Source organism: Geotrypetes seraphini, chromosome 8 (genome assembly GCF_902459505.1).
Source record: "Geotrypetes seraphini chromosome 8, aGeoSer1.1, whole genome shotgun sequence".
Classification (NCBI taxonomy): domain Eukaryota; kingdom Metazoa; phylum Chordata; class Amphibia; order Gymnophiona; family Dermophiidae; genus Geotrypetes; species Geotrypetes seraphini.
This window is the reverse complement of record NC_047091.1, coordinates 132,035,904-132,051,142: the sequence shown is the minus strand read 5'-3', so window position 1 is coordinate 132,051,142 and position 15,239 is coordinate 132,035,904. Positions and strand designations below refer to the sequence as shown.

The following is a 15,239-nucleotide window of genomic DNA, read 5'->3' as shown; positions in this document are numbered from 1 at the left end:
CATTATAAAACAGTTTTTAAAATTCTATAAAGATTTGTATTCTTCTGAGCCTTATTCGGAAAAGGAAAAGGATGGTTTAGATTTTTTAAAGTTAATAGAGGGACCAAAGATTCCTGAACATATAAAACGAAGTTTAGAAGAGCCAATATCCTTAAAAGAGTTAGATACAGCTTTGAAATCCCTTAGGGCTGGATCCGCTCCAGGTGGAGATGGTTATACAGTGGAGTTTTATAAATCATTTCAAAACATTATAATGCCCTATTTATTAAAATTGTATCAGACACAACTAAATAAAGGTTGTATTACAGGTACTATGGCTGAATCAATAACTATAGTTTTACCTAAGCCAAATAAAGATCCCACTTTGGTTTCAAATTATAGACCTATTTCTTTAATAAATGTAGATGGAAAAATTCTAACTAAAACATTAGCATTAAGATTGGCTAAAGCTCTCCCTTTCATTATAGATATGCATCAGACAGGTTTTGTTGCTCAAAGACATTCATCTCATAATACTAGATTGGCACATCACATGTTGTATTTGACAAAATCCATTAATGACCCAGCATTCTCTATTTCATTAGATGCTGAAAAAGCTTTTGATAGTGGAATAGAAACATAGAAACATAGAAAGATGACGGCAGAAAAGGGCCATAGCCCATCAAGTCTGCCCACTCTACTAACCCACCCCGATAAGTCTAGATGCTAGTGATTCGTGCTATGTAGGGATCCCACGTACATGTCCCATTTACTTTTAAAGTCAAGCACTCCGGTGGCCTCGACCACCTGCACCGGAAGCTTATTCCAGTGATCTACCACCCTTTCCGTGAAAAAATACTTCCTGGTGTCACTACTAAACTTTCCTCCTCTTAGTTTAAGCGGATGCCCTCTTGTGGTCGAGGGTCCCCTGGGCAAGAGGATGACATCTTCCACCTCGACCCGTCCTGTGATGTATTTAAATGTCTCAATCATGTCCCCTCTCTCCCTGCGTTCCTCTAGAGTGTAGAGCCGCAGTCTGCTCAGTCTCTCTTCGTATGAGAGACCCTTGAACCCCAAGATCATCCTAGTGGCCATCCTAATGGTCCTTCATGTTTCAGGCAATGGAATGGTTTGGTATAGGATCCGGATTTATACAAATAATAAAAGCATTGTATAGCTCCCCTGCTGCTAGATTATATATTAATAATAATTTTTCAGAAAGATTTATTCTACAGAGGGGGGTCAGACAAGGATGCCCACTATCTCCTTTTTTCTTTTTGATATCGTTTTAGAACCCTTGTTATTAGCTATAGAACAGGTAAAGGAGATACAGGGTATTCCGCATTCAGATAGAGAATATAAATTATCAGCATATGCGGATGATATTTTACTTTATTTAAGAAATCCGGAAACAACCATTCCACATTTGCTTGAATTGATTGAAAAATTTGGAAAATTTTCAGGATATAAAATAAACTGGAATAAATCAGAAGTGCTTCCACTCAATGTACATTGTACAAAAAGTTTATTTGACTCATTTTCTTTTATTTGGAAAGAAGAGGGATTAAAATACTTAGGAATTTGGATTACAAAAACTGTGGAAGAAACTATGAAAATTAATGAAAATAATTTATTACAAAAAGTGTCAGAAATGTGTGAGCAATGGAATCCTTTATGCATATCTTGGTGGGGGAGAGTGCAAACTGTAAAAATGAATTCTTTTTCACTGAAAGAGTGGTTGATCGCTGGAATAGTCTTCCACTACAGGTGATTGAGGCCAGCAGCGTGCCTGATTTTAAGGCCAAATGGGATCGGCACATGGGATCTATTCACAGGGCATAGGTAGGGGAGGGACATTAAGGTGGGCAGACTAGATGGGCCGTGGGCCCTTATCTGCAGTCTATTTCTATGTTTCTATCTTACCAGTAGTTTGTTACCAAATGGGTATGATACCAATTTTTTTTCAGGGGTCCTTTTATAAAAAATTGGATAAGATGTTAACAAAATTTATTTGGCTTGGAAACCCCCCCAGAATTGCTCTAGTATCTTTACAAAGACCAATTGCGGAGGGAGGGGTAAATTTTCCAAATTTTTATAGGTACCATCAAGCCTATATTATGCGTCAGGGTATGTATTGGATCCTCCCAGAGCCCATTGAACATATACCAGATTGGTTCTGGTTAGAATGGAGACTAATGTTTGCTTTACGTCTGAGTCATGTTATCAGTATTCAAATGCCAAGGTTATATAAGGATCACAAAATATTTGTTGATACTTGGAAAACTATAAGATATATAAGTAATCTAACTCCTATTCCAATAACTAAATCAACGACTCAAACAATATGGCTCAATCCAAAGATCAAAGTTGGCGGATTTAAAATTATCTGGAAACATTGGATGATCGCTGGAATTCGTATTTTAGAGGATGTAATGAATAAAGGTAAACTGCTTGAGTTTTCACAATTGCAAAATAAATTCGGTTTAAATAAATCACAATATTTCAGATGGATGCAATTGAAGCAGGCCATTCAGATAGGGTTCTCTGAATGGAAAAACCTTAATAACTATCATAGTATGGAATTCTTTTGTTTTCAGATAGATTCCATGGGTCACCAGGCCGCAATGTATAAATTGATATCTGGATTCGTACATAAAAAGAAAAAAAATGGTCTTAGAGATATTTGGAGCATTGAGATTAAGCATCAGATTAATGCATCTCAATGGCCACGACTTTGGTCTTGGAGGTTAAGATGTACATTGTCAGCTTCTATGAGACAAACTTGGTTTTTTATTTTACATAGAGCTTTATGGACCCCTACACGTTTACATAGAATTGATAGCTCTAAGTCTAATAGATGCTGGCATTGTCATCTTGAAGCAGGGACATTAGATCATCTTTTATTTTATTGTCCATTCATATTAATATTTTGGAAATCAATTTGGCCTCAAATTAATAGGATGTTAGAAAATCCGGTAGCCTTGACATATGATACGATTTTGTTTGGTACTGCAATGAGAGCTCGAAGTCAAATTTCGTCAAATAACAATAAACTTTTATTTATATTGACTGGAGTAGCAGTACAACAAATTACACATAATTGGAAAAATTGTGACAGATTAAACTATAATTTTTGGTGGAACTCAGTTTGCCATATATATAAGATGGAGCGTACATTTGCAACACAAAAAGGATATATGGATAAGTTCAAGAGAATTTGGGGACCATTAACAGATTTTTGCAATGACTGATTTTAATTTTTTCCCATAATAAGATAATGGTTAAAGAAGGGAGGGTGGGAAGGGGTAAGGTTTTTATTCTCTTTATCATAAATTATAAATAATTTATCATACTAGATGATAGTCTTGTGTGAAACTAACGTAATAAAGGGAGGGAAAAGTGTTCATAAATAATAATTGATAAAATCATTATTATTTATATGCTATGTAAACTCATAATAAGAATAATATAAAATATGATTTATATAAAATACATTATAGAAATATCAAGTGTATTGTTAAGATAAATTGTATGGAAAATTTATAACACTTGTTGCTATATGAAAAAATCAATAAAAAACTTTATACATACAAACAGCACTAAAGCAATGTTAGCAAGCTAGAACAAATCCATAACTGATACCCTAGACCAGGGATGCCCACACTTTTTTGGCTTCCGAGCTTCTTTTAAAATGACCAAGTCAAAATGATCTACCAACAATAAAATTTTAAAAAACACAAAGCACACTGTATGCAGAGAAAATATTAATTATCATTTGTATTCGGGGTTTTTTTCAGAGGTCAAGTCAGATGGTTTTAAAATATGCAATGTCACCTCAGTAACAACTATACAAAAATAGACAAATATACCCCCTCCCCTTTTACTAAACCTCAATATTGGTTTTTAGCAGGGAGCTGCGCTGAATGCCCCTCTCAGCTCATAGGCTTCGTACGCTAAAAACCACTAGCGCGGTTTAGTAAAAGAGGGCCATAGTGCAAAATATAGACAGCAGATATAAATTCTCAAAACGGACACATTTTGATCACTAAATTGGAAATAAAATAATTTTTCCTACCTTTTGTCTGGTGATTTCATAAGTTTCTGGTTGCGCTTCCTTCTTCTGTAAATCCAATATTTCTTTCTTTCTGCCCCCTCCCCTTTTCTTTCTGTCTCTCTTTTTTTCTCTCTCTCCCTGCCTGCCTGTCTTTTCCTCTCTCCCCCTGCCTGCCTGTCTTTCTTTCTCTCTCCCCCTGCCCTTCTCAAGCCATTGCGCCAATTTTTCCACTTTCACGATTCTTTCTCTCTCCCTGCCCCCTCCCACGCCGATTTCTTCCTGCTTCCCTAAGCCAGGCTTGGTGCATACAAGCGCTGGACCCACAAGCCTTCACCTCCGACATCAATTCTGATATCAGAGAGAAAGTTCCAGGCGAGCCAGGCAGCGATTGGCTGGCCCAGAACTTCCTTTCCAAAGTCAGAATTGATGTCAGAGGTGAAGGCTTGTAGGTCCAGTGCTTGTAAGCGCCTGGCCTGGCTCGGGGAGGCAGGAAAAACAAGATTGCAAAGGCAAAATGATCACCTTGCGTTGCCTTTGTGATCTATTGGTTGATTGCGATTGACCATTTGGGCACCCTTGCCTTAGACGCCCTCATCCCCCTGCAGCCCCCTGCACCCCCGCCAAGTAAAACAAAGCCGGATCTCTCCCTGGTATACAGAGTCACTAAGTACTGAGAACTGAAAAACAACTATGCAGGCAACTAGAAAGGAGATGGCAAAATAGCTAAGCACCAAACCACAGAGCACTATGGAGAGCAGCAATTAATAAATATAAACTCAACATATCTGAAGCCAAGGAATGCTATTACACTAGCAAAATCGGAACCAAAACCATTAACAACAAATGTCATTTATTCTGGTAAAACAGCTAACTACAACCCCTAAACAAGACACTGCAGGTCACCCTAAAACACCTACAGCCCAAGAACTAGCAGATTTCTTCCTAAATAAGATCAAAACTGTATAATTGGAAGTAGCTGACAACCTTCCTGCCCAAGCACCCCCCCCGCAGCTGCATCCGAACAACCGACACAGACCTGTAAGGCTGACCTAACTTGGTCCTCCTTCACCATCCTTTCAATCTCAGACACACAAAAAAATTTAATATGGAAACTATCTACCCGTTGCAGCCCCTTAGACAACTGCCCTCCTTATCTCCTCACATCAGCGCCTGAAGAAATCAACATTTGGATCACCACACTCCTGAACAAGTCACTAAACCAAGGCCGCCTACTGGAAGAAATGGGAAAAATAGTTCTGACCCCGATACCTAAATCTTCAAACACAGATCTCTCAACTCCCTCAAACTACAGGCCCATTGCTGGTATCCCCATCCTTACCAAGCTCCTCAAAACTCACAAAAGCAAGCAGCTAACAACGTACTTAGAACAACATTCTTGCCTTCACCAAACACAATTCGGATTCATACAATATCACAGCACAGAACTCCTTGTTCTAACATTGTTAACCAAGATTAAACGACTGTTAAGTAGAGACCGGCAGGCCATACTTTACATTACATTAGTGATTTCTATTCCGCCAATACCTTGCGGTTCAAGGCGGATTACAAAAGAAGTTATCCAGAGGGATTGAAGAGTAAAGTGATTGCTTCCGAGAATTAGGATGAGTCTTGTGGTGTTAGTTTGTCTTCAAGGATGTCTTGAATAGGATGGTTTTTATTTCTTTTCTGAATGATTTGTAGTCTGGAGTCGTCGTCAGTAAATTGAAGAGTTGGTAGTCTAGTTTTGCTGCTTATGTGGCTAGAAGGCCATCGTACATTTTTTTTTCTTTTGACGCCTCTGATTGGGGGATGCCTGTATGGTTTGTGAGTTCTCCTGTGTCTGGTTGAGGTAGTTTGGATTAGGCGGTTGTTTAGGTAGGCTGGGCTATCTCCATTTATGGTTTTAAATAGTAGGCAGTAGAATTTGAATTATGCTCTTGCTTGTATTGGGAGCCATTGTGAATCAAGGTATTCTGCCGTGATGTGGTCGTATTTCCTCAGTGAATAGATAAGTCTTAGCGCTGTGTTTTGAACTGTTTGTAGTTGTTTTATCATGGTTGTGGGGCATGGGAGACAGAGTATGTTGCAATAGTCTAGAAAACCTAGGACTAGGGACTGGACCAAGAGCTGGATTTGTGTTCTGTCGAAGAATTTTTTAACTTGCCTTAAGTTTCTCATGACTGTGAATGATTTTTGTGTTGTTTTGTTGATTTGTGGTTGCATGGTACAGCATACTTTTCTAATTTGACATATCCGCAACATTTGACTCCGAGCACCAACTTCTCCTAACAAAACTTTCAGAGATAGGGGTAACAGACACTGTTCTAAACTGGTTCACTGACTTCCTCATGAACAGAGAATACACCGTCAAAAAAGATGGGTATACTCCAACAGCTGGAGGGCCTTCTGTGGAGTTCCGCAGGGCACCCCACTTTCTCCCATCCTATTTAACCTGCTCATGAGCTCACTCGGGGACATCCAACTTGAAGATGAGAGCATAATGTCATACACGGATGACATCCTATTCCTGATACTGGCGGCAGAAAAACAAGCTGACACATTAAGAAAATCTCAGTTAACACAGAAAAAATCCAAGCCTGGGCAACAACTCAAAAACTAAAGCTAAATGCCTCAAAAACCAAAGTTCTCTACTTCCACAGCACCCAACAAACAGCACCAACAAGCATCAGTCTCCAATCTGGCAACACCCTCACTGTGGACAAAACCTCCAAAATTCTAGGCTGCATCTTGGACTCCACACTAACCATGGAACCTCAAATATCTCATCTTCGAAAGAAAGCCTTCTTCACTATGAAACAATAAAACTCATCAGGCCATACTTCAATCAACATCATTTCACCCTCATAGTCCAGATGATGATACTGTCTCAACTGGATTACTGTAACTCCGCCTATTTGGGAATTAATGCCACCCTAACCCACAAAATGCAGCTTATTCAAAACACTGTAGTAAGAATCATCTTCGGCCTGAAAAAATTTGACTCTATCTCAATCTACCTCAGACAACTCCACTGGCTACCCATCACGTCAATTCAAATCATCCTGTATCATATATCACGTAATCTATGGAAACTTAGCAGTCCCCCCATATCAAACTCTTCACAGATGCATGGTCGGCTTCCCGCAGACTTCTTAACAAGATTCAATTGAATCTCCCCTCAACAAAAAAATCTAAAATACAAAATAATTTTCCATTCCATGTTCACCTTCCTGGGAATCAAAATCTGGAACGATTTTGCAGAGACAATAAGAAAAGAAGCCAACCATGCTCTATTCTGGAAGAAGCTGAAAACTCTACTGTTTGACAATTAATATCAACAAGATTCCTGTAGATACCTGTCTTTGCTTAGATCTCTATGGACGTGTTTTGCTAATACGATTAGGCTCTTCTTCTCCTTTCCCCTGTACTTCCTCCCCTCCCCTCCATACCTCAGCTACCCTTTTCATTCTTTGATTCGCCTAGAGCCTGTTTAGGTTTGTGTAATGCATAAATATTAGATTAGAGAAATTCTTATCTGCTAGTTTTCTTTCCTTCAGTTCCATCTGATCCAGAAGCCTGCCCTTTTTCTTTTCTTTGTATATCTGATTTGGTTACTATTTTGACAGCTCTACTTAGAGGAAAGAGACCACCTAGATTCATTTTTACCCCAGTTATGCACACTGCCTATTATGGTGCAACTCAGTTTTGAATTCTGTCTCCACCTGTTGTAGACTCTAGATCTTTTTAGGACTAAAGGAAAGAAAATCAGCAGGTAAGAACAAATTTCTCCTTTATTTTTGCCAATTTTGATGTGCTGATTTTCATCTCAAATTTTTGGTATATTCAATTTATTTTTATTTGCAGAAGAACTTTAATAAAGCAACATATAATAGAACAAACAAAAAAACAACAACAATAGTTATACTGTATAATACAGCAATAGGAACTTCCAGTTAGACAATTGTGTGTTTGGTATATAAATGCCACACCCCGTTGATGAAAGCCACTTCCAGACTCAATGTCAACTCCCTATCTCCCTCCAACTCAATATTTCATCCCTTCCAAAGAGGATCCGGATCATCTTCATGTAACAAAAATTTAGTTGTCAGCTATGACAGGCCCATGCAGCCTAATCTTGGATTGTTATGTTTTAGTGTATGTGTGTATTATGTTTTTTATTATGTAATCTTGAAAACCGCTGAGATTTTTGGTGGTATAGAAACTTTTTAAAATAAATAATAAATAAAATAATCAAAAGTACCCATACCTTTTCCCATTTCTGAATAGATTGCCACTATTCCACTAAAAGCTTTTCCATGTCATAAATATACTAAGTCTGTTATTGAGAAAGACATGGGGGAAGCCACTGCTTGCTCTGTATTGGTAGCATGGAATATTGCTACACCTTGGTTTTTGGCCAGATACTAGTGACCTGGATTGGCCACCTTGAGAATGGGCTACTGGGCTTGATGGACCATTGGTCTGACTCAGTAAGGCTATTCTTATGATACAGGGGAACATCCACATACGGTACATCTAAAACCTCACCAGTACCTGCTTAGCTGCATGAAAGCAATATCTTAACACTTTATTCTGGAATATAGTCAGGTCCTAATGTATCTAGTTTTAATACAGCTTCCAAATCTCTCGGGGGTGAGAGGGAGGGGGGTAAGAGTCTTGGAAACAAGCAGGGCTAAATGTTTACCTTTTACTGATACTGTTCTTTCTTACCAGATCCTATGAATGCTCTGCAGAATCTGACAGGGGGGCCCCCAGCAGGAGCACCTGGAATGGGAATAGCTTCACGGACATCAGGAGCTCCAATTAGTGGGATGGGTGGCCTTGGGCAACTGGGTCAGCCACAACCTGGAGCCTCTGGGATGGCCCAACATGGGATGACTGGAGTCTCTGCAGCTAATCAGCAAAGTAAGTACCATATGCTGTTTTTTAATAGGTAACAACTGAGCCATAGAGTCCCATTATATGAGGAGGTGACAGCACCAATCTCAAGCATGGAAATAGCATTGAATACTTTACCATCATTAGCATTAACCTATGAGGTTTATTGGTTTTAGATTTGGACAAATTCCTGGAGGAAAGGTCTATAATCTATTAAGTAATGGCTGTTCCAAGTCTACTTTATCTGTGGAAGTCAGTAGCATGGAATTTTGCTACTTTTAGTACTTGTGATCTGGATTGGCCTCTGTTAAAATCAGGATAGAGGGGGTTAGATGCACAAAACATGGTCGTTAAGACTGTGAGAGTTGCTGTTGGTCAGTTTTTTGGCCAACTCTGGAACAGTGATTGATGTTCCAACAAATCTGCATGCAAATGATTTGCATGGAGGTTTACCATAATTCCGTCCGATCAGTTGCTGTGAGAGCGACTGACACTAGAGAATGACATGGGGAAAAATTCTGTCCCCATCACTGCCCCGTCCCCGGACCACCATCCTCCTCACCATGCCGTCCCCTTCACCGCCCCGTCCCCGTCTCTGTCATCCCCTTCATCGCCCTGTCACCGTCCCCGCTTTCCCTTTCACCGCCCCGTCTTCAGCGTCTTCTCCTCTCCATCCTCCCACCCCCAGCACCCTTCACGCGGTCCAGCAGCTCCCTCCCGCCGACCAGCCATGCATTTCCCTCCCTCCCTTCCTTTCCCTTATCTTCTCTTGTGGCGAAACTGGCAATTTCTATAAGGCTATGCGCTGTATTATAGCCGGAGCCTTGAAGTCGCATCGGGTTGTCTGCTAGAAAAGTCTCCTCCGATGCAACCGGAAACAGGAAGTTGCATCGGAGGAGACTTTTCCAGCAGGCAACGCGACGCAACTTCAAGGCTCCGGCTGTAATACAGCACATAGCCTTATAGAAATCGCCAGTTTCAACAAGAGAAGGTAAAGGAGGGAGGGAGATGCATGGCCGGCTGGCCAGCGGGAGAGAGGGGGCTGCTGGATTAAACGCTCGTTCACTGCACGTGCTAACCATTCACCACTCCACGGGGCGGTGAATGGCCTTGTCCCCGATCTCGCGGTGACCTTTTTTTTTTGGTCACCGTTTTGGCGGGTTACCCGCAGCTAGCCGCAGGTAACAATCACCGTGTCATTCTCTAACTGACACATATGCAGAGCCGGTTTGGGGAAGCCCAAACAGCTGAGTGGCAGGGGAAGTCCCAAAGCAGCCTCTTGCCACTCAGTTGTTGGAGCTTTTTTAATGGCACAAATTTATTTTATTTATTTCTAAAATTTCTAGACTTGCCTATATTCGTGTGTTAAGGCCTGGGAGGGGGCCTTAGGCATCTGAGTCAATCAGGACCTTAGGCCTCTCCCTGTGCATCCCAGGATATACTAGGAAGGCCTGCCATTTTGCAGTGGCAGGCCTGGAGAACAGAAGGGACTGGGTATCTCTCCTGTAGTCATCTATTTTTAAGTATTGGAGGAGGGGGCCATCTGGTGGCAGGAGGTAGTGGGCATCCCTCCTGCTGATTTTTGGTTTTTAAGAAAGGGGAGCAGGGGAGGGGAGGAGTCAGTTGGGGGAGCATGGCAAGGGGGGGTCAATGTGGGTGGTGTTTGGTTCGTGGTGGCAGGAGGGAATGGGCATCCTTCCTGCCAATTTTTGGGAGAGGAGAGAGGTTGGTTTGGGGGGTCCTTGCAGGGGGAGGGGGGAGTCAGTGTGGGGTGGGGTTACAACAGCAGGAGGGAGTGGGCATCCCTCCTTCCGATTTTATGATACCAGATTTGTTCGGTGGGGGTGGGTTGGCACAAAATTTGTGCCCATAGAGAAAAAACCAGGCAGATCTTTCGGTAACACAGTTACCAACAGGTCTCTAGATCTGTTGGGTTTCCCGGGTCGGTCCTGCCAACCCGATTCTGGCATGCAAGGTTAAGGCATTGAGCGAATGCATGGTTTTAATATTAATGGCCTCATTTGAATGTCATAATCGGAGAATGTATGATTGCATGGAAAACCACACCATGAGCCGTTTAAAGCATCGGGTTGACAAATATGAGCAGGCGCTAAACCAGTCAAACTGGTTTAGTGACGATCGTTAGATGATTGGGGACTTTAGTGCATCTAGCCCTGGGTTTGATGGACATTTGTTCTGATCCAATATGGCTGTGGTGATTCTTGTGTTCTTATATTTGTGATGTGAAAAATTTTTTTGCTCTCCTCCTGATTAGAGAGTTGCGCGGGACAGAAATCCCACCCGTCCCCGCCAAAATCCCACCCGTCCCCGTGAGGAATCCCTCCGTCCCCACCCGTCCCCGTGAGGAATCCCTCCGTCCCCACCCGTCCCCGCAAGGAATCCCCTCCATCCCCACCTGTCCCCGCGAGGAATCCCTTCCATCACCATCCTTCCCTATAAACTTCAGAAATAGTTATTTTATTTAATTATGCTACTGAATTAAAGGCTCTGGTAGAGACCCATTTACAAATAAGCAGAGACTTTATTAATTTGGAAATATTAATTGGGAAGAATACATACTTTGTAAATGGGTTTCTACCAGAACCTCTAATGTAAATATAAAATATAAATACTCAGCTGATGAGAACCCACAAACTGTCAGCTGAGGACTTCCTTTGCAGTTGGCCGGGGGTCCCTTTTGCCAAGCTTGGCAGGCAGCAGTAGCGTCGCTGAGTCACAGATGCTGGCACCTCAGTGGCTCATGGATGCTGCCAGCGACTGCTGCGCTTGGTGGAGGGGAGTTCTGGCCATCTCTAGAGGAGGTCCTCTGCTGGCGGTGCTTGGGGATCCCCACCAGTCACAGCAAGGGTCAACAAGTACTTCAACACTGTAGAAATAAAACCAGAAATGCATTTCCTTTTCTTTTGAACACAAAACAAAGACATCTGCCATATACATTTCCCAAAGCTAACATATTTTAGTCAATAAATTCCGTTTTTTTTCCTTTGTTGTCTGGAGACTTATTTTTCCATAAAGTTGGTCCCAGTTTCTTTTTTCCGCTTTCCCATCTTCTGTTGCTGTCCATTGGTTCCCCCTACCATGGTCCAGCATTTATCTCTTTCTCATCTTTCGTGCCTGCCCACCAGCCCCATGCCCAACATTTCTCCTCTATCACCCCTCTCCAACACTATGCCACATCTCTCCCTCCATTCCCTTCACCACTGTCCAATATTCCTCCCTCTTGCATTCCTTTCAATCTGTCCCATTGTTCCCTTGCCACATTTCTCACTCTCATCTTTTTCTTCCCTATCACATTCTGTACCTTCCTCCCTACGACCAAAAATTATCCTCTTTCTTCCATTTGCCGTGTGTACACAACCATCTATCTTTCCCGCTCATTGACACACCCACACCCAATTCTCTCTTTCTATTCCCTCCCCCACCTCAGCATCTCTTTCCCTCCCTTCCTCTCTCCCCAGTTCATGACTTCTGTGTCCAAAAATGCACTCCCTTCCACCACTTCATTCGAGTCCAGATAACAGCAGGGGTTGGAGGCAGCCTGCAGCAAGCCATATGTAGCCGACCCAGAAGTCTTCCCCTGAAGCCAGAGCTGATATCGGAGGGAAGGCTTTGCATCAGTTTGGCGGTGGCTGAGGTGTCAGGTGGGAGGGGGTAGATACTGAATGTAGGAGGTGAGAGGAGACAGACTATAGATAGAAATGGGGAGGGATCAGACACACTGGATGAAAGGGGAAAGCTAAGACAAGCTGGAATGCCTGAGGAGAGAGAAAAAGACAGACGATGGATGTAAAGAAAAGGATAGGGGAGGAAGACATTGAATGGAAAGGAGAAGGGGAGGATACGGATGGAAGGGAGGAAAGAGAAAGATGGAGCAGACACTGAATAGAAGGGGGAGAAAGAGAAATGAAGCAGATGCTGGGCTGAAAGGGGGAAAGATGGGCAGATGCTGGATGGAAGGGGGAGAAAGAAGGGTGGATGATGGATGGGATGACAGAGGGGGCAGAAAGGAGGAAGAGAGGAGACAGATCAGATGCTGGGCAGATGCTGGATGGAAAGAGGAGGAGGGGCAGATGCTGGATGGAAAGGGACCTCAGGTCAGCATCTGAATGGCCGTGCAAGTCTACATGGGTCCAAATGGTGGCACACACTGCTAGACCCCCCCCCCCCAGTCCATTGTGCTTTCTAGAAGCCAGTATTGTGGTGCAGCCTGGTCCCTGCTAGGTTTTCTCCCCCTAGATTGGGACAGACTGTGCTTTTGCCAGCAGAGGCAGAGTGGTGAGCCTGCACGATGGCGCAAACTAGCCCCCCTCCCCACCCCACCCCACCCCACAAGTGTCCTCCACCCAGAACAGGACCGAATCTGGGTTCCCAGTGGCTGAGCAGTGTGCCTACCAAGGCATCCCCTACCGAGAATGGAACCAACTCTGCATTCCTGGCCTTTGTATGAGGGAGGTCTGATGCCCCAGAGTAAGAAGACTTAGAGCAGGGGTGCCCACACTTTATGGGCTTGCGAGCTACTTTTATAATGACTAAGTCAAAATGATCTACCAACAATAAAATAAAAAAAAACCACAAAGCACAATGAAAGGCAGAGAAAATATTAATTATTCATATTCCGGGTTTTTTCAAAGAGGTCACGGCAGATGACTCTATGCAATGTCACCTCGGTAACAAAATACAAAAATAGACAAATACACCCCCTCCCTTTTTACTAAACCACAATAGTAGGTTTTAGCACAGGGAGTTACACTGAATGCCTCGCGCTGCTCTCAATGCTCATAGGCTCCCTGCGCTAAAAAACGATATTGCGGTTTAGTAAAAGGGAGCCATAGTGCAAAATATAGACAGCAGATATAAATTCTCAAAACAGACACATTTTGATCACTAAATTGAAAATAAAATCATTTTTCCTACCTTTGCTGTTTGGTGATTTCATGAGTCTCTGGTTGCACTTTCTTCTTCTGACTGTGCATCCATTCCAATCTTTCTTCCTTTCTTTCAGCCTTCTGTATGTTTCCTCTCCTCCAGACCTCATTCTCTCCCCCAACTTTTTCTTTCTGTCTCCCTGTTCCCCTTTCTTTCTGTCTCCCTGTCTGCTCCTTTTCTTTCTTTCTCCGTGCCCTCCCCCAAGCCACTCGGTTTGCTGCCACCGCCATCGGGGAATAGCCCTCAAGCCACCGCTGTCCCAAGCTTTCCCTGCAGAAGCGTCGCACTGACCAGCATTCCGCTCCCTGACGTCAATTCTGACGTAGGAGAGGAAGTTCCGGGCCAACAAGGCATTTCTCCTCATTCCATCCAGCCTGAGCCCCATCTCTCCTTGATCCAGCATTTCCCTTCTGTGTTTGTCAGAATTACCATTCCACCTATTTTCCAGCATCACCCTTCTTTGTGTCCATCTCACCTATATCCCTATCTCACCACTTTTTCAGAATCTTCATTTGTCTCTGTCCTTGTCTTTACCCCATGTTCACCATTTGCCCTTTCAATGTCATTATCTCCCCCTCCCCCCCACTTTTTCAGCATTACTTCTATTTCTCTATTTCACCTCCTCCTCTTGTCCCCTCTGTATCTCTATCCTTATTCAATAGGTCTTGCTTACCCTTTCTCTTCTTTGTGTCACTATCTCCATTTTAAGCTTTCCCCCCTTTTCCTTTGTTACTGCACCCGGTAGCCAGAATCTTTCTACCCTCCCTCCACTCCGGCCCAACCCAGTATGAAATATTTCCTTTTGTTTCCCTCCCCTCTCTCTTTCTCTCTCTCTTCTCCTCCCTCACCCACGAGTCCTGCATCTGGCCCTCTCCCTTCTACCTGCACCTGGCAACACCCCCCTGCTCCGCGGCTCTCTTCAGCAACTCGTCAGCAGCGGTGATCAAGACAAGCTGCCGACATCGAGGCCTTCCCTCTACGAGTCCCGCCTTTGTGGAAAAAGGAAGTTGAAACAAGCGGGACTCGCAGAGGGTAGGCCCCGACGTCAGAAGCTTGTGTTGATCGCTGCTGCTGAGTTGCCGAAGAGAGCCGCGGAGCAGGGGGTGTGGCCGGAAGCAGGTAGAAGGGAGAGGGAGATAGAAAGGCTGTAGAAGCTCCGGAGCATGACACCGACCCTGGCCAGGATGATTTCTTTTTCAGGCTGCTGCTGCTGCCGCTGCCACCCCCCACCCGAAATGACAAAAACAGCCTAATGCCCACGTCGGCGTCTTTGACGTCGGGGAGAGGAAGGCTGATAGGCCCGGTAGATCGGGACGGCAACACGAGTCTATCACGGAGCCCGGGATGGGCTCTGCGATCG

At 43.3% G+C, this 15,239-nt stretch overlaps 1 protein-coding gene across 4 annotated transcripts in view; it reads left to right on the top strand.

Moving 5' to 3' along the window:
• MED15 (mediator complex subunit 15) overlaps nucleotides 1-15,239 on the top strand; it is a 161,379-nt gene that overhangs the window by 77,104 nt on the left and 69,036 nt on the right. For all 4 annotated transcript variants that reach the window (XM_033953768.1, XM_033953765.1, XM_033953766.1 and 1 more), the window contains one exon: nucleotides 8,768-8,959. In XM_033953768.1, coding sequence (XP_033809659.1) covers nucleotides 8,768-8,959 — 192 coding nt within the window. The remainder of the gene's footprint in view (nucleotides 1-8,767; nucleotides 8,960-15,239) is intronic.